This window comes from Dermacentor andersoni, chromosome 1 (assembly GCF_023375885.2).
Source record: "Dermacentor andersoni chromosome 1, qqDerAnde1_hic_scaffold, whole genome shotgun sequence".
In the NCBI taxonomy this organism is placed as follows: Eukaryota; Metazoa; Arthropoda; class Arachnida; order Ixodida; family Ixodidae; genus Dermacentor; species Dermacentor andersoni.
The window spans coordinates 391,550,812-391,573,720 of NC_092814.1; the positions used below are offsets into that span (position 1 = coordinate 391,550,812).

Below are 22,909 nucleotides of genomic sequence, written 5' to 3' on the forward strand. Positions count from 1 at the left end.
ATCTTAGTTGAAATCAAGAAAAAGAAATGGGCATGGGCCGGTCATGTAATGAGCAGGGAAGATAACCGATGGTCATTAAGGGTTACGGACTGGATTCCAAGGGAAGGGAAGCGTAGTAGGGGGCGGCAGAAAGTTAGGTGGACGGATGACATTAAGACGTTTGCAGGGACAACATGGCCACAATTAGTACATGACCGGGGTAGTTGGAGAAGTATGGGAGAGGCCTTTGCCCTGCAGTGGGCGTAACTAGGCTGATGATGATGATGATCAAGCATGGATATCTCGAAAGCGCTGTGAGTCTTTTGATTTCCGCTAATAGACATGACTTCGCGCCAATTTCGCATGTCAAACTTGTGTTGTACATTGAATAATTAAAAATTTCATTTCCAATAATTATACGTCATCGTCATCATCAGCCTGGCTACGCCCACTGCAGGACAAAGGCCTCTCCCATACTTCTTCAACTACCCCGGTCATGTGCTAAATGTCCCTGCAAACTTTTTAATCTCATCCGCTCACTAACTTTCGACCGCCCCCTGTTACGCTTCCCTTCATTCGGAATCCAGTCCGTAACCCTTAATGACCATCGGTTAGCTTCCCTTCTCATTACATGCCCTGCCCATGTCCATTTCTTTTTCTTGATTTCAACTAAGATATCCTTAACTCGCGTTTGCTCCCTCACCCAATCTGCTCTTTTCTTATCCCTTAACGTTATACCTATCATTCTTCTTTCCATAGCTCGTTGCATCGTCCTCAATTTGAGTAGAACCCTTTTCGTAAGCCTCCAGGTTTCTGCCCCTTAGGTGAGTACTGTTAAGACGCAGCTGTTATACACTTTTCTCTTGAAGGATAATGGCAACCTGCTGTTCATGATCTGAGAATACCTTCCAAACGCACCCTAGCCCATTCTTATTCATCTGATTATCTGAGTCTCATGATCCGGATTCGCGGTCCCTACCTGCCCTAAGTAGATGTATTCCCTAACCACTTCCAGTGCCTCGCTACCTATCGTAAACTGCTTTTCTCTGCCGAGACTGTTAAACATTACTTTAGTTTTTAGCAGATTAATTTTTAGACCCACCCTTCTGCTTTGCTTCTCCAGGTCAGTTAGCATGCATTGCAGTTGGTCCCCTGCGTTACTAAGCAAGGCAATATCATCAGCGAATCGCAAGTTACTAAGGTATTCTCCATTAACTCTTCCTCAATTCTTCCCAATCCAGGTCTCTGGATATCTCCTGTAAGCACGCTGTGAATAGCATTGGAAAGATCGCATCTCCCTGCCTGACGCCTTTCTTTATAGGGATTTTGTTCCTTTCTTTATGGAGGACTACAGTGGCTGTGGTGCCGCTATAGATATCTTTCAGTATTTTTACGTATGGCTCGTCTAACCCTGATTCCGTAGTGCCTCCATGACTGCTGAGGTTTCGACTGAATCAAACGCTTTCTCATAATCAATGAAAGCTATATATAATGGTTGGTTATATTCCGCACATTTCTCTATCACCTGATTGATAGTGTGAATATGATCTATTGTTGAGTAGCCTTTAGGGAATCCTGCCTGGTCCTTTGGTTGACGGAAGTCTAAGGTGTTCCTGATTCTATTTGCAATTACCTTAGTAAATACTTTGTAGGCAACGGACAGTAAGCTGATCGGTCTATAATTTTTCAAGTCTTTGGCGTCCCCTTTCTTATGGATTAGGATTATGTTAGCGTTCTCCCAAGATTCCGGTACGCTCGAGGTCATGAGGCATTGTGTATACAGGGTGGCCAGTTTTTCTAGAACAATCTGCCCACCGTCCTTCAACAAATGTGCTGTTACCTGATCCGCCCAGGCTGCCTTCCCCCTTTGCGTAGCTCCCTAGGCGTTCCTTACTTCTTCCGGCGTTACTTGTGGGATTTCGAATTCCTCTAGACTATTCTCTCTTCCATTATCATCGTGGGTTCCACTCGTGCTGTATAAATCTCTATAGAACTCCTCAGCCACTTGAACTATCTCATCCATATTAGTAATGATATTGCCGGCTTTGTCTCTTAACGCATACATCTGATTCTTGCCAATTCCTAGTTTCTTCTTCTCTGCTTTTAGGCTTCCCCCGTTCCTGAGAGCTTGTTCAATTCTATCCATATTATACTTCCTTATGTCAGCTGTCTTACGCTTGTTGATTAACTTCGAAAGTTCTGCCAGTTCTATTCTAGCTGTAGGGTTAGAGGCTTTCATACATTGGCGTTTCTTGATCAGATCTTTCGTCTCCTGCGATAGCTTACTGGTTTCCTGTTTAACGGCGTTACCACTGACTTCTATTGTGCACTCCTTAATGATGCCCATAAGATTTTCGTTCATTGCTTCAACACTATGGTCCTCTTCCTGGGTTAAAGCCGAATACCTGTTCTGTAGCTTGATCCGGAATTCCTCTAGTTTCCCTCTTACCGCTAACTCATTGATTGGCTTCTTATGTACCAGTTTCTTCCGTTCCCTCCTCAAGTCAAGGCTAATTCGAGTTCTCACCATCCTATGGTCACTGCAGCGCACCTTGCCGAGCACGTCTACATCTTGTATGATGCCAGGGTTCGCGCAGAGTATGAAGTCGATTTCATTTCTAGTCTCATCATTCGGGCTCCTCCACGTCCACTTTCGGCCAACCCGCTTGCGGAAAAAGGTATTCATTATCCGCATATTATTCTGTTCTGCAAACTCTACTAATAACTCTCCTCTGCTGTTCCTTGAGCCTATGCCATATTCCCCCTACTGACTTGTCTCCGGCCTGCTTCTTGCCTACCCTGGCATTTAAATCGCCCATCAGTATACTGTATTTTGTTTTGACTTTACCCATCGCCGATTCCACGTCTTCATAGAAGCTTTCGACTTCCTGGTCATCATGACTAGATGTAGGGGCGTAGACCTGTACTACCTTCATTTTGTACCTCTTATTAAGTTTCACAACGAGACATGCCACCCTCTCGTTAATGCTATAGAATTCCTGTATGTTACCAGCTATGTTCTTATTAATCAGGAATCCGACTCCTAGTTCTCGTCTCTCTGCTAAGCCCCGGTAGCACAGGACGTGCCCGCTTTTTAGCACTGTATATGCTTCTTTTGGCCTCCTAACTTCACTGAGCTCTATTATATCCCATTTACTGCCCTCTAATTCCTCCAATAGCACTGCTAGACTCGCCTCACCAGATAACGTTCTAGCGTTAAACGTTGCCAGGTTCATATTCCAATGGCGGCCTGTCCGGAGCCAGGGATTCTTAGCACCCTCTGCAGCGTCGCAGGTCTGACCGCCGCTGTGGTCAGTTGCTTCGCAGCTGCTGGGGACTGAGGGCCGGGGTTTGATTGTTGTGTTCATATAGGAGGTTGTGGCCAAGTACTGCACCAGGGTGGCCAATCCTGCTCTGGTGAGGGAGTGCGTTACCGGTTCTGGTCACCGGGATCAGCCCGCACTCCAGGCCTGTTTATGCAATTTTAACAACACGCGGATTTTTTTTTTAATCCGGTGGCAAATTGTGCGGCACCGGGATTCGAACCACGGACCTCTTGCAAGCGAGGCGGGTGTTCTACCTCTACGCCACCGCTGATGATTAGATAACGTTCTAGCGTTAAACGCTGCCAGGTTCAGATTCCAATGGCAGCCTGTCCGGAACCAGGGATCCTTAGGACTCTCTGCTGCGTCGCAGGTCTGACCGCCGCCGTGGTCAGTTGCTTCGCAGCTGCTGGGGACTGAGGGTCGCGGTTTGATTGTTGTATTGATATAGGAGGTTATACGTAATTATACGTAATAGTTATCTATTTACACACTTGAATTTATTGCATCTCAATGTTCCCTTTTCATATGTTCTGCCTGAACAGGCCAAATAGTGCCATAATGTTATTTATTTTTATAAAGTCGTTAGCACAAAACAAAGTTCATGTAGATCCCACACGCGGTTCGAATGAATGTAGGTAAAGAATGAGTTGGTTCCCACACTGCCCTAAACTTGTTATTCGGGTGTCTCAGTTAATTTGGACCAAGATTTTTTAAAAACACTAGAGCTCTAGAGAAATCGTACCGACTACATAGTAGCGACAGTCATGTGTACTTACAGCGAGTATTTTTTTCATCACGAAGTATTAATTAATTAATTGCTCTTAATTAGTGAACTTCATAGTTATTGCTTGGATCGCAAACATGTCGGTTACAAAGTTGTAGGGCACCTTAAGTAACCTCCGAATCAAGCATTTATTTCGTGCTGAACCGTGTCTGGTTTTTTTTTTCCAAGAAAAAACAAAAGCCCGCGATATTCGCGATATATCAAATAGATGCGCCCTCGCGCACCGCTACTCTACCGCCTCCAAGCAACCTTTGAGAGATATACGGCTGCATTGGTTTATCGCCGTGTCGTGCAAGGCTTCGTCATGTAGGATGGCTCCACAGCTTTCGCGGCCTAGCTAGCGTGGTGCGATAAGCGTCAGCATCTGCGGACGCAAGAATGTGAGGCACTCGAGATAGCTTTCCCCTTCGCGTATCATGAAACATAACTACAAAAGAAATTCAGCCCATGTTTTAAAAGAACAGTGTGCAAGAGGGCATTGAAAAGAAAAAGGGCAGCTCTAGGAAGAACATAAAAGAGCTGCTCAGGAGTTTATTTCAATAAAGAAATACCGCAAAACAGCGTAAGGCCTGAAGTACTACATCGAACCTCACCTGAACCCCTTTGAGAAGGTGGCCACAGCTGGGTGTGCGAAAGAGGTGTACCAAAGAGGACGAACGTTCTAGGTGTGTTTCGAGGTGTGTCGATGCCATTGCTAGCACAGAAAGAGGGAGGGGTGGCAAGGACGTGGTTAGGCCCTTAGTTCATTTTCTGTGTGAAAAGAACTAACATGTATTAGTAGCAGACAAAAAAAGGTACTTCGCTGTCATGAATTCTGATGTGTATTCACAATAGTCTGAGGATGCAATTCGGAAAATTTTCACAGGTGTAAAGGTTAAGGCAGCGAAAGTCAAGCGGCAAGCACTATCTTTGTTAGAAAGAATGAATTTGCAACGTTTAGTGGCCAGCCTAAAGAAAGCGAAAATTCTGGACTTACAGGTTTTCTTCCCTGTAAAATCGCACAAGGATGACATGCCGTTTTGAGACAAAGTCTCGGAAAAGGGCAGCTGGCAGTTGAGTGTATCGCGATTTCTACAGAGGAATCTAGTGCTCTTAATAGTTTATCCTTTCCGGATAGCCAAATCGGATGCTGTGTGCAAGTACCTGGAAGACAGTTCATTGAACATCCCGTGTCCCTTTAGCGTAGATGTGGAAAACTTATGTTACTCCCTTCCACATGCCCAGGTTATGAAATGTGTCAAAGACTACATAGTGTGTGACAATGATGAAGAAGCCTTCATCAATGGTGTCGGTATTTCAGTATAAGCCTTTTGTGAACTTCTTTCCTTTTACTTGAGATCTACCTTTGATTCATGGAGAGGGGGTCTGTATATACGAAAATCGGGGGTATGCATTGGATCGTGCGCAGATCCTATCATTGGTGACATTTTTCTAGATTATATTGATAGGCGACTAGAGGGCCACCTGGCTAAACTTTCCAATAAAGTTTTTCGTGAGGTTGATGGTTGCGTTATATTTTTTACCAGTGACATTCACCCCGGGGGTGCTGATAAAATTTTGACGTTATTCAGCCAGCACCGCATGGGCCTTGATTTTACTTTCGAAGTCCCTAAGAATCGACAACTGCCGTTTCTAGACTTGAGATTAACCTTTGGTAAAAATCATGTGTGCTGGAAATATGATCTCAGGTCGGTTCAGCCCATTTTGAACTATAAATCTGGTCATTTCAAAGTAGTGAAGCGGGCTATAGGGAAGACTATCCCAAATGCTGCATTAAAGATGTTATGTTTTGATATGTTGAAGGCTGCTTCTTGTGATCAGGTCAATCGTTTACTGGACGCTGGTTACCTCGAAGTGATTATTTCATCTGTGAGTGAAAGTATGGTTCGCGGCGTTAAGGTATTAAAACTAAATTAGAAGAAAAAAAAATGAAATACCGCAGTACCGTATCTACACAAGTTAGCGCATGTGCTTATGAACCTTGGTTCAAGGTACAGCATTGACGTTCGTTTTTCTGCGAAACATAAGATAGGTCATATGCCCGTTAGTTGATAATTTGCTGAAGGATAACCAAGTAAAGGGAAAGTGCACTGTCAAACTTGTGAACAGGTACATCACTTGTGCTAAGCAGCTTGTGTATGCAATTCCATTATCTTGTAGTAGAGAGTACGTGAGACAAACGAAGCGCTGTGTGAATGTTCGACTTAGGGATCATGCGCTACCTCTTCAAGGGGTTGCACCACTTCATCTCCCGGAGCACTGTAAGTCGTGCGGTTGGCGCTTCTATTAAAAAAAGAACTCATTTCTCAACACGCGAGCCATTTGACAAGGGAAATCGCTGAGGCTTACAATATGAAAATTAGGGACAAGGCATGTATAAGGCGAACCGTCTATCACTCTTCATGACAAGGAACTGCAATAACTATGTCAATTTTGATTTTGCGGCAGTTGGTAACAGTTGCCTTCATGTATCTCTGTGTCTCGTGCATGTCATGGTTATCAACTGGCCATCTGTTAGAGATATCTTCAATAAAATATCAGTTGAGAGTCAGCGCCGTGTCGTTGTTTTATACCTTCTTTTGTCCTCGTCTTGTGTTGCGCTGTAACGAAGCTTACTATGAATGTAAGGCGTCTCAGCGGCCCACAAAAAAAAAAAAAAACATCCACAGGTACAACTGGTTTAGTCACTTATCCTTTCTGTTTCTTGAACTCCAGAAAAACGGCAAAACAAAGCAGTTGTTTGCCTATTTCTTTGTCGCAAGCTTTTTTTTTTTATGAAGGGATGATCATGAAGGTGCGCTAAACAGTCACGTTTTACACAAGTTTTGAGCGGTTATTTGCTACTCCCACTTATAGCACGTATTCGAACAGCTCACCGTCTGAAGTAATACAGTACTTGCTTCTTTCCAGCACTTGTGATGTTGCAGCTTTGGCCAATGACGTTGGAATCTCGCGGTGGATTCTGCTTGTTTTTGCCTTTAGGGCGTCTGGTGTGGTAGTTTCGCTGCTATACACGCGATCTTTCACGTAGCCATACAAGAAGTCCAGCGGTGTCATGTCCGGCGACCTTGCAGGCCAGGGTACAGGCCTATGCCGGCCAATCCACTGTCCAGGAAAAGCATGTCGAGCCACGCTCGAGACTGACCACTACTATGCGCAAGAGCACCATCGTGTTGAAGCCAGATGTTCCGAAGATGCGCAAGTGCAACGTTGCAACAGACGTCGTTCAAGGGGCCCTCGAGGATGTCGTTGACGTAGCGTTGAATTGTTGGTGTGCTGTCGAAAAAGATAGGTCCGATGACGTTGCCATCAAAAATACCGCACCATACATCAAACGACCACTGGTATTGGTGTCGTGTTTGTGCCAGCCAGTGGCGATTCCCGACTTCAACGTTGACTTACTTTAAAAAAATAATGAAATGATCCAACTTATCGAAACTATGCTAGCAAATGGCTGTGAAAACCTTATTGAACTTACTACGCGGATAACTTTGAACTCACTAACATTGAATAACTTATGTTTTACTCCTATCGCAAAAGATGAGACATGTTTTGGAGGGCTCAGTTCGGGCATAAGTGATCATCTGCCGTTTTTTGCCGCATTGCCATTTCGTGTGCGCGCCGATAACAAACATTACTTCAAGCGGGTCATAAATAATCACACTACAGAGGTATTTCAAACTTTACTTTCCAGTGCAAATTGGTTTTATGTTTATCCTGAAGAAAATCCTACGGCATCATACGATGCATTTGTGTCCAAATTGAAACAAATATAGAATGTAGCATTTCCTTTCGTCCCTGTGGTCAAGCATAAAAAAGTTAAAAAGGAATGGGTAAATCAACAACTATACAAACGCACACAACACAAAGACAAATTATTCAATAACTTCTTAAAAACTCGCCACCCTGACATGCTTAAAGGGTTTAAACAAGTTAGAAACAAGCTGAGCACCGATCTTAAGAAAGCTAAATTGCCGCGAGCTAATAGGGTATACCGCGAGCTAGTAGGGTCACCTTCACCGAATGTGCCACACGAAATTGTTGTAAATAGAGATAAGTACTGTGGTAACGATGCAGCTAATTTGTTTAATAATCATTTTGTTAATGCCGGTGCTTCAGCTTCTACATCTGCTTTTTGCATTGAACGTAATATTCGAACTTATGTAAAACATCGCGTCAATGAGACCACATTTCTTACGCCTATGCATGAAACTGAGATTTTTTCTGTTCTTAATTCCTTGAGTACAAATCAGCTTCTGGCGAGGATGACATTATAGTCCAGCCTATTAAAGCAGTTGCTCACATAATCTGCGTCCCCATGGTACACATTTGTAACAGCATATTATCCAGGGGAATTTTTCCTAAGAAAATGAAGATAGCTAGTGTCACTTGTGTGGTTCTCCTCCCTTCCTCTTGGGACAAAGGAACGACAACACAGTAGTGCAAACAATCACAAGGGCATTTATTGCGCCTTTCATAGATCTATGCCTGCTAGCCGAGTTGCTATCCACAAAACATGCCGATGGGCGCGCGACAAATCTAGAAGTCCGACTCACCGCGACCGGATAGCGAGCGAATATGTTCGCCCCATGCTGGATCCCAACGCCTGGTCGTTCGCGCGTACTGTCACGCGAACGGTGGCGCATTCCAAGGCGGCCACGCGAGACGGTCTCGCAGAAGCATGGGTCGGCGCACGCGCGGCACGGCACGTCCGTCCCGCTCGCTGTCCCGAATCCAAGAGGGCGCCTGGTCTTTCCCGCACCCAGCGGCACTCGCGCCATCTCTCGCACCGCGCTTGTACCACTCCGACCGCCGCGGGCGCCAGGCCACGCGAGCCGTGCGGGAAAACAACATATCAGGGGATGCGTGAGAGTCGCGCATCCCCACACGCTGTAATCTTTAAGGGTGGGAAACACAATGACTTGAACAATTGTAGACCAATTTCTGTATTGCCGGTATTTTACAAAGTGGCTGAACGTATTATATATAGGCGTCTAAATAGTGTTTTTCTGAATAAAGGCGTTATCTGGGATAAGCAATATGGTTTTAAGAAGAATAAATCGACCGAAATGGCATTAATAAGAGTCCGAGATACGATTATAAATAACATCGAAGAAAAAAATTTTACCTTTGGTATATTCCTAGACTTTCGCAAGGCCTTTGATAGCAAAAAACATAATGTGTCACTAGAGAAACTCCAAGTATATGGCATTAGAGGCATAGCATTAGAACTTATGCATAACTACCTTAAATCTAGATTTCAGGATACTTCCTTTAAAGGGTATGCTTCAGAAAAGAGCATGATTAAATATGGGGTACAACAAGGCTCCGTTTTGGGGCCGTTATTATTTATTATTTACATAAATTACCTAACAAACGTTCCACTGACAGAGGAAATCATACTGTACGCTGATGACACTAATGTCCTTTTTTCCGGAGCAGACCTTCACTAACTAGAAGTTACCGCGACCCATTGCTTACAAGAACTTAGCGAGTGGCTCTATCTAAATAAACTTGATTTAAATGCAAGAAAAAAAAAACGAAATTTACAGTTTTATATTCCAGGAATAAGCAAACCAAATACGACGTAAAACTTGTTTATTCTGGATCGCAACTTGAACATGTATCAAGCCATTCGTTTCTGGGTGTTACATTTCACAAGAACCTAAGCTGGACAGAGCACATAAATAAGGTACGCACTAAGGTTGCAAGATCTGTTGGCTTGATACAACGGATCGGATGCGCTTGTGCCTACCTTGCTTTTCAGACAATGTACTTTTCATTTGTGCGCTCGCATCTTAGCTACTGCCTCTTAGTATGGCGAAACGATAATAAAACAGATATAGAAAAATTGGCAGTACTGCAACGGCGAGCTGTTCGGTTGCTGAACTTCTCAAAACAATACGTAGGATCTATACTAATGATGCGCTACAACATTCCTAATATTAGAGACTCTTACAAAACAAAGATGTGCATACGGCTATTTAAAGAGATCTCCAGCCACAGTGAACTATTTTCAACTCATTACCTGAGTAGAGACACAGGATATAACCTACGTCACACATCAATCGTAATAAAGAAACCAAGGACAAAATACGGCACGCAAACGATCGAATACAAACCATGTGTTTATGTAATACGTACCCTAACATTATTGACGAAGCTACAGATTGTAGAACAATTCACAAATTTAAACATGCAATAAAAAACAATATTTTCTGATCATAGTGTGTTTAACGAATGTTAATGGAGTTTCTTTGTTTAATGCCAATAGTAATGTTATTTATATTCTATTATGAATGTATAACTTTTGTTAATGTCCTTATTGTCTTTGTTTGTCTTTATTTTTACAGTGCTGTATTTATTTAGTTACTTGTTAATTGGCAAACAGTTGATACCTTTCAATGTGCTTAAAATTTTGCTGTGAATAGTTTTGAAGTTTTCTGTTTTATTAGTTGTACTTTGTTTTATTAGTAAACTGCTAGTTCTGCTGCTCCAGCGAGGTAAAGGCCTTAGTCAGGAGGATTACGCCCTCCTTTTGCCTTACCTTGCGGGCAAACCTTGTATTTGTTTTGCCCAAATAAATGAAAATGAAAAAAAAAATACTCAGCCAGATCACATGGAAATAGTAGCTGTGGATATTCTCATGTTTATACTTGTTTGAGGCAGGTGTATGTGTCCTGATTTCAATGATTTCGCAGCTCACAAATTAACAAAGGTATTTCTTCTACATAACACTGTTGAATGCGACATTACAATTTTTGAGTTAGCCGGATAGCAAGTCCAGAAGAAAAATATTGCGCTCACAGGGATTTTTTTTTTTTTTCAAGGCTCATTCCTTTGGCCATGCTGGTGATGCTTATTGTGTTCCTGGAGCCGTTGTTCGGGTCTGGTCCCATTTGGAAAGAGAAGATGAATTCCGAAGTACGCAACTGCGAGCTTCACTGGTGGTCGGTGCTTGGAGGATTCTCCAATTTCTTCCACGTTGATGACACGGTGAGTGAGGTGCTTAAAGCTCGGTTCATTACTTTGTTGCCGGAATATTTAGGCACTGGTGCATTTATGTATTTTCCGTAGTAGCAGTAAAAGGATGACGAAAATGCATGACTGAAATAAGATAGCTGTAGCTCATTACTACTGATGAGAATATGTTGCTTGGAGAGTTGGTTCAAGTATACATATTAGCGTGGGGTGGAAACAAAGATTTCATAGCGGGGAACAAGAAGGATCTTGAACTGTTTATTGGTAGAGCCATGCCACAAGAATACAACACTTGGGCTTGGGTGCAGCAGTCACGTTATAAAGTCACAGCATCGTGTCAAATAGTTGGAACTCGTTCCCGAAGAGATGAACATACTTTTTACAGCGCAGCTGTCTTAGTCTAGTTTTCAGCGCTTCTTGATGTGCATGTGCAAAAAACTATCATCATGTGGGCCTTGTTTTCCGGGGTATGGGCTATTGCTTAAGGGAGTATGAGCCTGTTCGGCGTATGATTCTATATGCGAACCACGTGCAGATGACGTACAAATACGGCGAGCCGTTGGGCCATCTGACCATCGTAATGTGCGGCGATCGGCGGCAACTGCCTTCGGTTCGTGCTAACGAAGTCTTTAGGCCTGCATGCGGTCACAACAAAGTGTTTAGGCCGGAGGTAAAGAGGCATCATCTCTGCTACTTCCCATTGCGGCAGGTTGAGCATCAAAAGGACACATCGGTCTCGGCAACACGAAAACCGGAGACGGGAGGGCCCCGGAAGAGGTGCGCGTCATTGAGAGTCGGTTCGTCAGCACCGAGTGAGCCTTTGTCGTCTCGCCCGGTGCTGTGCGGCTCTTATACTTCAATAATGCGCTCGACGCCGATGCTGCCATACAGGGTGTGGGAGGCGTACACGAGGCTAGAGCAGTGCATGTGTACCTAGGATACAGGTCCAACGGCGAGTGTGCTCGCGCACAGGCCAAGGTGGTCGGTATGACGCGTGACGAAATGGGCAACTGAACCCATACGATACCTCTCGCTCGGGGCAAGCCCTACGTGCTTACGTTCAACATCGACGTGAAAGACGGACTCGTGAACGCTGCCGTCGGTGTGTACTTTGAGAGATTGGTTACAGGGAAGGTGATGCGTGCGATGCTCTGCGCGTTTGAGGGAAATAAGATTTGCCGCATACTGGCCGCCTGGCTCAGATCAAAGCAAAGCTCCTCGCTCATGCTGCTCGGAGACGGGGGATCAAGATCATGGATGGTTGCGTGCCCATCGAATTGCGTACCTTCACCCTCACCCTGGACAGAAAGACTGGACTGAGTTGCTGCCAACGAAGGCAGTTTCCGGTGGTCCAAGCTAATGCGGTCACCATGCACCAATTTCAGAGGGCCATCTACTCTGAGGTGGTGTACGAGTACAACCGGAGGCACCCACGGAAGCTACTGTACACTACGTGCCATTTAGCCGCTCCACCGAAGTTAGCCGTCTCTACCTTACCATGGCCAAGGGTGACCACACGTTCCACCATGCCATAGAAAACTTAGATCGCGACCTACAGGACGAGTTTAAGTGCTTAGACATACACAATCTTCCTACTGTAATTAAGGCGTGCGCTGCTCAGCTCCTCTAGCCCCATTCACTCGCGCTCGCGTAGTTGAACGTGAGATCACTGCGCCTTCACACCATAAATATCGTACATGATGCCGTGCTCAGGGCATGTGCCTGTAAGAGACCTGGACGGATGCCATGTTTCAGGTATACGGGTACACTGGCGTCGTGTGCGACAGGTGCGTCGATTCCAAATGGAGTGGCGTTGCGATCTACGCAAAGAACGACAGCGTGGCCGTTGCGGCCTATACCTTACCGATGACGGGCGAGAGCCTCGCCGTGGAATGTGCCGAGGCTGGGCCGTACAGACTGGGCACGGAATCGTTGTCTCTACCGTGTACCTTCAACCGGGAGCGTCAAAGAGGGACGTTGAAGAATTTATGAACGACACATTTGGGCGAATCCTCCCGGTGGACGCCAATCTCATTGTCATTGTGGGTGACCTTAACGTCCATGTGTCTCGCCCCAACAGATAGGATTTCTCGGCGTTTCGCTTAGGAAGTTCGGCATTCAATGTTACACCAACACGAACATCCCCACGACGCGCCGTCGGTCGTGCGTGTACCTAACGTTCGCTACGAACCTCTCCAGTGTCGTCACGGAGCCCTGGGCTGGCTATCATAGAGACAGCAAAGCAATAATTACTGTGGTCACGAGATAAACGTCAATACAAACAAACATACAAATGTCCATACTTGTGCAATATTGTATTGCTGTTTTATTTTATTTTATTCATAGTTATATACAGCTCCGCTGGTCATCCACTTTCCCAGAGTGGAATGGCTCTGATTTTTTATTTATTTCTTCTACTTCTTTCTTCGCCATACCGCAAAGCAGAGGTACGGCCGCGGCGACAGACACCATGGCGTGGGCAATGCGAGCTACAGCACTCCATCGATGTCTGCTGAGGAGCCACCAGGAGTAAAAAGCTCAATCTTCTCATGACAAGGGCGTGAATACGAGCAATCTGGCCTTCACAAGGCACCTTCTTTCGGCCAATCATCCCACAATTATCTCGTTCTATCAACGCTTTCTTGTTGTACCTGTGTTGGAGGCAACAGTATTTACGCACTAGAGCGCTTAGCGCGGCGACATTGAAGTGCATCAACTGTCTCTCTGCAGCATGTGCGCGTAAAAGTGCGAGGTGAATCCAAGCTGAGATTAATCGCGAGGGAAACCAGCCCTCCAACAGTCCGCGCCGCGAGGGAAGAAATGCAAAGTAATATGTTTAATTTTCCTGAAATAAGCTGTGTTTTATAATATTCAAATACTAATAACAAACAGTACACACATCTATTTTATGTTGCTACAGCTAACGTATTAGTCATTCAAACCGAAACTAGACCTCGCTTTCCTCCCTGTGCTCGCGTCTTTTCATGAGCGCAGTACATCGTTCGTGACAAGCATATAATCTCATTCAAACGGACCCACTCGCTATCCGAGTGGCGGCAACGTTCTCGTAGATTCAAGTACGTTACTGATGTACTTGAAGTTAGCAAAGTACTGATGTTAGAAATGCCTACTCGTTAAGCACTGAAGTAAGGGCAGAACTTTCAACTGTCAGAGCATCAGTAAGTTTCATCAGTGAGAGTTCCTTTCAATTAAAGAGTGAAGGGAAATCCTTGAGGCAAGAGCTGACGGAAGTCAAAAGTTGGAACGTTGAAGGCCAACGAGACAGCCAGGAGCTTGCATAGCAGCTTAAGGAGACAAACATACAACTCAAAGAACTCAAGCAATACGCTAGGAAGCAATGTTGAGATAAATTGAGTGCCAAAAACAGAAGTACAAAACTCGAACAAGGTAGTCAACAAGGTTACCACTTGCCTAAATCTGGGCTTCACATGTGATGAGATCGACACTATACACAGAGTACCAATGAAAGGTACAGGAACTTCTAACATTGTTGTAAGATTTGTCTCCAGGAGCACATGGGATAAGCTTCTACAGGCTGCAATACCTCAATGATTCGATATGAAGGACGGGACCCATTATACATAAATGAACACCTATGCATGGAAAAGAAAATCTTACTTGGAAATGTCCTTCCCTTTAAACTCGGGAAACAATGGAAGTTTAGCTCGAGTGGTTTCCGATGGCAAGATCCTCTTGCGAAAAGCAGTGAACTCTAAAATGTTGCACATAACCTGTGAAGAGGGTCTTGCCAAGGTTGCCTAACATGCTTCCATCAATTATACCTAGTTTTTTATCACTTTAATTGTAGCGATGGCTTACAGTATAACCGAAGTTGATCATAATTTACTTAACTGCAATTTTTCTCTTTTCCATTGTAGCATACGCAGTGTGAATAAAAACCTAAACTAGTTAGTGGCACTTTTCTCACAGCACAGAAAATCAATCACTGTAATAGCTATCACCGGAACTTGGTTAAAAAAAGTGAAAATGTAATCATTCTGGGCTACGAGACAATATCTAACCCGTGCGACTCCGACTAAACTAGAGGAGGCGTGGCTTTTTTGTCGAAAAATATTACTAATTTGTGAGCTTCTCTTCACTATCGTGCAGTTCAAATTAAAAGGTGGAACTCTTTGTGAAACATGAGGTTTGTGTAACCATAGGTGTTATTTACCGACCTCCATACTGCAGTCTAACTTCTTTCTCGATAAACATGAAAATATCTTGTTCACTTTAACTAAAAGCCTCGCCGAGCCCATTGTTATTGTTGGTGATTTCAATATAGACACTATGAACATGGTTAAATATGTATACAGAAACCTACTGCATTCACTTTATTGCAAGAATGCCATTACCATCCCAACACGTGCAACGAGTACCTCGGTGACGTTACCTGATTACCCTATAAGCAACATAACGCCGTGTTTATGTGCAACCTCTCTCTCATCACCAACCAATTTTTGGCGCCATACACAATTTGCCTAAACACAGGCGGCCTAGAGTTACAAAACCATGTAGGATAGATTAATAGGAATTGCGTAATAATATTGTTACCCATGTGTTGTTTAATGGAGAATCAGATGAATCCGGTTGATAGGCGCCTTTTGAACGGTGCCGAGGCAGCTTGGCTCACGTCGTTCTCTTCTTCTTCCACCTCGTTGTCTGCGCGGCAGCCATAGATCATAACAGGGCTCGTGACATTTCCCCGCTGGCAGACGAAGCCCGCCGGGCGAGGCAGTCATCTCGTGGGTTGTAACGCCTCAGACGCGCGACGTGTGTCACTTCAGCCTTGGCCGAGCGTCGTCCACTGCTCGTGAGACGCGCAATGCGATAGTTCACTTCGCTGAGGCGCTCCAGAATAACGTAGGGGCCGACGTAGTGGACGAGAAAATTCTGACACAAGCCACGCTTCCGCAACGGCGTCCAGAGCCACACAAGGTAACCAGGATCGAAGTCAACATGGCGGTGACGCCCGTCATAGCGTATCTTGGACCGGTGCTGCGATGCCAGGGTGCGTAGCCTAGCGAGGCGTCGCGCTTCTTCTGCTCGACAGAGGATCTCATCAATCGATTCGTTGTCATGAGCGAAGTAGGGAAATATGGTGTCGAGGGTGTAGCGTGGCGGACGAGCATAAAGAAGGAAAAATGGTGAGTAACCAGTAGTCTCGTGTCTCGCGCTATTGAAGGCATAGGTAATGAAAGGCAAGATACTGTCCCAATTCTTGTGTTCTGAATCGACGTACATGGACAGCATATTCGCAAGCGTTCTGTTCGTGCGCTCCACCAGACCATTAGTTTGTGGATGGTAGGGCGTAGAATGGCGGAAGCTACATGAACACAGACGGAGGGTTTCTTCAACTACGTCCGCGGTAAACTGTCGCCCACGATCGCTGATTACTATGCGAGGAGGTCCATGTCGGAGTATAACGTGAGCCAGCAAGAAGATAGAAACTTCGGTAGCTGTGGCCCATGGCAACGCGGCGGTCTCACAATAGCGGGTAAGGTGATCTACGCAAACGATAACCCAACGATTTCCCTTGGAGGATCGCGGGAAAGGGCCCAGAAGATCTATGCCAACTTGCTCAAAGAGGACGCTAGAAGGGGGAACTGGTTGAAGCGGGCCGTGTGGCGCTTGTGGCGGACGCTTGTAGCGCTGGCTTTGAGGGCAGCTGGCGACGTACCTGTTCTATATCCTTCTGCATCTTAGGCCAGTAAAAACGTTCTTGAGCCCAGTAGAGCGTACGTGTGGAACGAAGATGACCGGAAGTTGGATCATCGTGCATGGCGTATAATACTTGGTTGCGAAGGTTCTTGGGGACAACTAAAAGGTAGCGTGCACTGGTGGTCGAATAGCTCTTCTTATACAGCGCGCCACCATCACGAAGGCGAAAGCGGCTGCCTGCAGGTGACTCCTGTGCTGCCGCGAAGAGCGGTTGTAAGCTCTCGTCCTTGTGCTACTCGGATATGACGGTATCCATATCCGGAAATTCCGGGGACACAAAAGCGATGTATTCATCAAAGTTGTCCGCATCACATTCAGTTGTTTGATGTGGCATCCGAGAGAGGCAATCAGCGTCAGCATGTCGCCGGCAACTTTTGTAGCAAATAACGAAATCGTATTCCATTAGACGGAGGGCCCAGCGCGCTAGTCGTCCTGAGGGATTCCGCAGATTCACAAGCCAGCATAGCGAATGATGATCTGTTATCACAGTGTAGGGGCGCCCGTAGAGGTACTAACGAAACCTTTGCACTGCGAAGACGACCGCTAGATTGTGTAGTTGGGCTCGGAGCGGCTCAAGGACCGGCCAGCGTGCGAGATCACGTGCTCACTGTCGCCAACACGCTGAACTAGCACAGCACCGACGCCTACGCCACTGACATCGGTGTGAATCTTAGTTGGTGATAAAGGATCAAAGTGGCGAAGAATTGGTTGGGATGTCAACAGGAACTTGAGCTGGCGAAACGATGAGTCACATTCTGCAGTCCACTCAAAGGGAACGAACGCCTTTTTGGAGAAGGCGTGTAAGGGGATGAGCCATGTCAGCAAACCGGGGAATGAATCGGCGAAAGTAATAGCACAAGCCCAAGCAACTTCGTAACTGCTTGACAGCGTTGGGTACCTTAAATGCTTCTACGGCCGCAGTCTTTGGTGGATCTCTTCGGACGCCTTCTTTAGCGACCAGATGTCCTAGCAAAAGAGCTTGTCGTTCCCCCAAACGACATTTTTTTTAATTGAGCACAAGACCCGCTTTCTCCAAACAGTTCAAGACCAAGTCTAAACGTTTGTTGTGCTCACTAAATGTTCACCCGAAGATTACAACGTCGTCTAAGTAGCACATACAAACTTCCCATTTTAAGCCACGTAATATCGTGTCCATGAACCTTTCGAACGTTGCGGGTGCGTTACACAACCCGAAAGGCATCACGTTAAACTCAAATAATCCGTCGGGCGTTACAAATGCTGTCTTTTGCCTGTCGTCGTTGTGCATAGGAATTTTCCAGTAACCTGACCTTAAATCAATAGAGGAAAAGTACGATGCTGCTAAGAGACAGTCGATGGCGTCGTCGATTCGTGGGAGCGGATATACATCTTTCTTAGTAACGGAGTTTAGGCGACGATAATCAGCGCAGAACCGCCACGTACCGTCTTTCTTCTTCACCAATATCACGGGGGCTGCCCAAGGACTAGATTATGCTCGAATGACGCCTTTGTATAGCATTTCTTGGACTTGATCGCTGATTATCTTACGTTCTGACGGGGACACACGATAGGGCTTTTGTCGGATTGGCTGGGCGGCTTCTGTGTTGATGCGGTGACGAGCTCTGGACGTAGGAATTGATGGCGGGCCGTCGTGCTGCGCAAAGTCGAATACCGAGGTGTGTTTCGTAAGCAGGGCCATCAACGCTCGACGCTCGTGATCACTGAGTGATTTATCAATCATGGAGTGTATCTTCGGGCTCCCGGGGCTCGAGACATTGGTTGCTCTTCCATCGGGTAGCTCTGTAAGTTCTGCAACCGATGCGGGGGGAGTCTTCTTGAAACGTGGCAATCTTTAGGCCTTGAGGTAGCACTGCCGCTTCAGTGGAACAGTTTAGCGCCCACAGCCACGCGCATCCATTGGTCACTGAGACCACGCAGTGCGGAACTAACACATTTTCCTTGAGGCAGTTCTGATGTACAGGTTCCACTGCCGCATCGAACGAGATAGGAGTCGGAGATGAACAGGCGACGGCAACACGCATAGCGGATAAGGCGGGCACAACTGTGTCATCAGACAGGCACAGCATACTCTCGGAGCAAGCTGCAACTTCAAAGAGCAGAGGCGAAACACTGGTGTCGACACTGAGTTCTCCCGTCCGGCAGTCAAGATTAGCACCACACAATTGCAAAAAGTCAATTTCCAGAATCACGTCATGCGAGGAGCTAGGAAGAACAGTAAACTCTGCATTAAAATTTTTCCCTCCCAAAGACACATCCACGTTACACACACCAACCGGGTATAATGATTCACCAATGACTCCACGGAAACTTGTGCACTGGTCCAAACGAAACATTACCTTGCGTCCCAGAAGGCCTTTAAACCCCACACTTATGACCGAGACAGTTGCTCCCGTGTCGACTAACGCCATTGTAGAGACCCCATCAATCAGTACATGAACCTTATTCTTCAGCATGAAAATACTTAGAGGCAGTTGAGTCGGCAGCGCACATTTTCCAGCGACCTCACCTCCATCGGTCGCGCTGGCTAGTTTCCCGGCGGGAGCGACACGGAACGGCGCCGAGGCGACGGTGACGTGAATCGCGGCCGAGGAGATGGTGATCAGGAGGCTCGGAAGGCTGGTGGTGGCGTCAGCGTACGGTCGGAGGCAGGGGAGCGGTAGCGGTTGCGAATTCTTTCTTCTCCAGAGTAGGTCTCCTGGGCCGTGCATCGGTCCTCTCGGAAGTGGCTTCCTGAAGTGGAGTCTCCTGGCCATTGAGTGCGCAGTGTACGACAGCTAGACCGAATAGTCGGCGCTGATGGTCCGTAGTTCGATGCTGGCGTCGGCTAAAGTACCTGGCTATATGGCCAGGCATGCCACAGAAGTAACGCACTGGCAAAGGGCGAACTTCAGATTGCGGATCGAAGTATTCTGCCGAAGACATCGGTTGAGAGGAACAAGGCTCTTCCCCTTGAACGTCGTAGGTAGCGGCAAGTCTTCGTGGACGAAAGTTGCGTGGGCGTGGGGGGGGGGGGGGGGGGTGAATCATTGCGTGGTGGTTCGGTCGTACCGTAATGCGGTTCGTCTCTGGATCCGTTAAGATCCGCGACGTTCACCGAGTGGTCCCAAGGAGCCGAAGGGGGTTCCCAAAGAGTGTTTCGGAAAACGGAGGAGCTGCAACGTGGCGCCGCATAACGTGCCTGTTCGTCGTGCCGCTGGAACTCCTCGCGGACTATCTGGCGGATGGCGGACGAAAGGTCTGGGTGCGGAGGACTCATCAACACTTGCTACGGTGGTTACATTGGCCAGCCGTCCAGACTGTGGTGTAATTCGGCGAGTCTTCAGCGTCTCGAACGTACGGCAGTGCCGTATCAGTTCTGATACAGTGTTCAAGTTCTCTTTACCAATGAGGAAGTAGTACACGTCTTCCGCTATTCCTTTTACGACGTGCCCCACTTTATCTTCCGCCGTCATTTGAGGGTTGACGGTTTGGCACAGATTCAAAATTTCTTCGATATAGGTAGTGCAAGTCTCGCCGGGTACCTGAGCTCTCTGGACTAATGTGACTTCCCACGTTTCTTCTTTGCATCCGAGTCACTTAAACACTTCTTGATCTCTTCAACGAAGCGTGTCCATGTAGTTAGCATGTCCGCGTGGTTGTCGTACCATACCAACGCCGTGCCGGCCAAGAAGAAAACAACGTTCCTAAGCTGACTGGCAGCGTTCCAGCTATTGTATTGGCTTACCCTTTCGTAATGGGTTAGCCACTCATCCACATCTTCCTCAGCCTTCGCCGAGAACGTGCATGGCTCTCGGTAGTGCTGGATAGGGGCTGGGCTCGCCAAGGTGCTGCTGCTGAGGGTATTTTGCTCTGTGGCCATGATTGAGCGCGACGGCGAAAGTCCGTCAAGGTGACCGCTTCGGCGTAGTTCTTGTGCTGATGGCTCTGTTGTAGGTCGTGGGACTTACCCCGCACAGCTCCACCAAATGTTACACACGAGGTGTTTAATGGAGAACCAGATGAATCTGGTTGATAGGCGCGTTTTGAACGGTCCCGAGGCAGCTTGGTATGGTATGGTATGGTATTCCTTATGCGATGGCGCACACCCACTGTGGGGGATTGGCCAAGATTTGGGTGAAATTAGGCTATCTTTATTAAAGGACTAAAGTTGGTAAGGCTAACTGGAGAAAATGAACAAAAATAAAATGTTTAAGAATTCAATACAATCTCTTTGTAGCACTTATAAAATCCTCCACGGTTGAGCAAATATCCCTGTGGCACTTTCCAAGAGAGGAGGCTCCTAGAGAAAGGATATTTATAATAGAAAAGCTCAAACCAAGCTGTGTAAATCTTGCTTGGCTCACGTCGTTCTCTTCTTCTTCCACCTCGTTGTCTGCGCGGCAGCCGTGGATCATAACAGAGCTCGTGACAATATTGTGAAAACTGAAGCCAATATATAACTAGGATGTTGACACATAATTCAGTAATTTAGTCAAATTTCTTTTGTCTGTAATTGAACGTAGCCGAGCATACATTAAACAACATTCCTATGAGAAACCCATATGGTCATGGATGACTTATGAAATTTATTTATTTATTTATTTTCAATACTGCCAGCCTTGAACGAGACCATAGCAGGTGGGCATTCGTACAATTCCAGTAGGAGAACAGCAATGAACGGCTTAACACTGGTCAAGAAAACAAAGCAAAACTAAATCTGTGCAACGCAAAGGTGCCACACATTTGTAGATCACATGCAGTTCCGTTGAATTCACTGTACACAAACAGCGTAATCTGTTTATTGTGTTGATTCCAGAAATGACACCACTAAACGTGTTTAAGGTTCGCCAATATGATCGGTTTATGCATTATCTAGTAGGTTAAAGAAAGTTGAAAAACAAACTGTTCGTTATAGTTGGGTCTACTTTATTCCATGCTTTCACTGCAAGCTGATAAAGCCTGTATGAAATGAGTCATTATGGAACGAATATTCTGTTTGTGTGTACGCGTGTTTGTAGCGTGAGAGGTGGGGTTCGGAAAGGTATAAGTACTTGGAAGAATCTATTTTGAGCCGACTGGGGAGTACCTGGTGTAGGAATTTCAAGTGCGCTAGTTTTGCTCTGGCAAATAGTGCTGAAAGACTCGCTCGAACTGACAAGTTAATGGGCGAGTCGTGACGAGTGAATTTGTTTTAGATTAATCTGATGGCTTTTCTTGGACCCTTTCTATTTTATTTATGTTATACATAGTGTGCGGAAAGCAAACAACATGGGCATGTTCTAGAACTGGGCGCACAAACGTGGTATACGCTAGCCACTTGGTATGCCACGGTGTGTACCGCAAGCGACCTCTAAGATCAAAAAGCTTCCGCGGGGCAGTAGAAGTGACGATATCTATGTGTGAATCCCAACGAAAGTTTGACGTTAGAGGGACAGGTAATTATTTGTGCTGGTTGACTTTAGTAAGGACACTGCCATCCTAACGTAGGTGAAGATAGAAGGATTCTTTTTTGGTGTAATTGTCATGCAGACTGTGTCTTTTTTTAACAGCGGAGCTGTTTAAGCTTGAATTGCAGCCGTGCCCGGCTACGGCTCAAACATCTTACATACATAGGCCAATGCCGAAGATAGTACAATGCCGGGCCGACCCGCGGCGAAGGTGAGGCAGGCGTTAACCACTCGCCATACGTGGGCCGATCTCAAAGCTGGTGCAATACCGGGCCGACCCAGAGTGGAGCAGGCGTTAAGCACTACCCATACGTGGGCTGATCCCGAAGATAGTGCAATGCCGGGCCGACCCCCAGCGGAGGTGAAACACACGTTAAGCGCTCCCCTTACGTGGTCCACTCCCGAATACAGTGCAATGCCGAGCCGACGCGCGGCGGAGGTGAAGCAGGCGTTAAGCACACAACGACGTGGGCTGATCCCGCAGCTGGTGCATTCTTTAAAAACATGTGACACTTTTTATCAACCTTAATCCTTATACTAAACAGTGAGCTTGGCCACATTGTTGCATGGTCTTCTTCCAATCATTTAGGTATCAACCGTTCCGAAGCTCAATTCATGATTTCAGGCCTAGCCAAAGAATACTACCTGGCTTGCCTGAGATAACTGTAGAT

At 46.2% G+C, this 22,909-nt stretch overlaps 1 protein-coding gene across 1 annotated transcript in view; it reads left to right on the forward strand.

Moving 5' to 3' along the window:
• The window catches only part of LOC126518758 (nose resistant to fluoxetine protein 6-like), a 173,445-nt gene that overhangs the window by 49,922 nt on the left and 100,614 nt on the right, over positions 1-22,909 (forward strand). Inside the window, exon 5 of the mRNA XM_050168533.2 lies at positions 10,920-11,085. Coding sequence (XP_050024490.1) covers positions 10,920-11,085 — 166 coding nt within the window. The remainder of the gene's footprint in view (positions 1-10,919; positions 11,086-22,909) is intronic.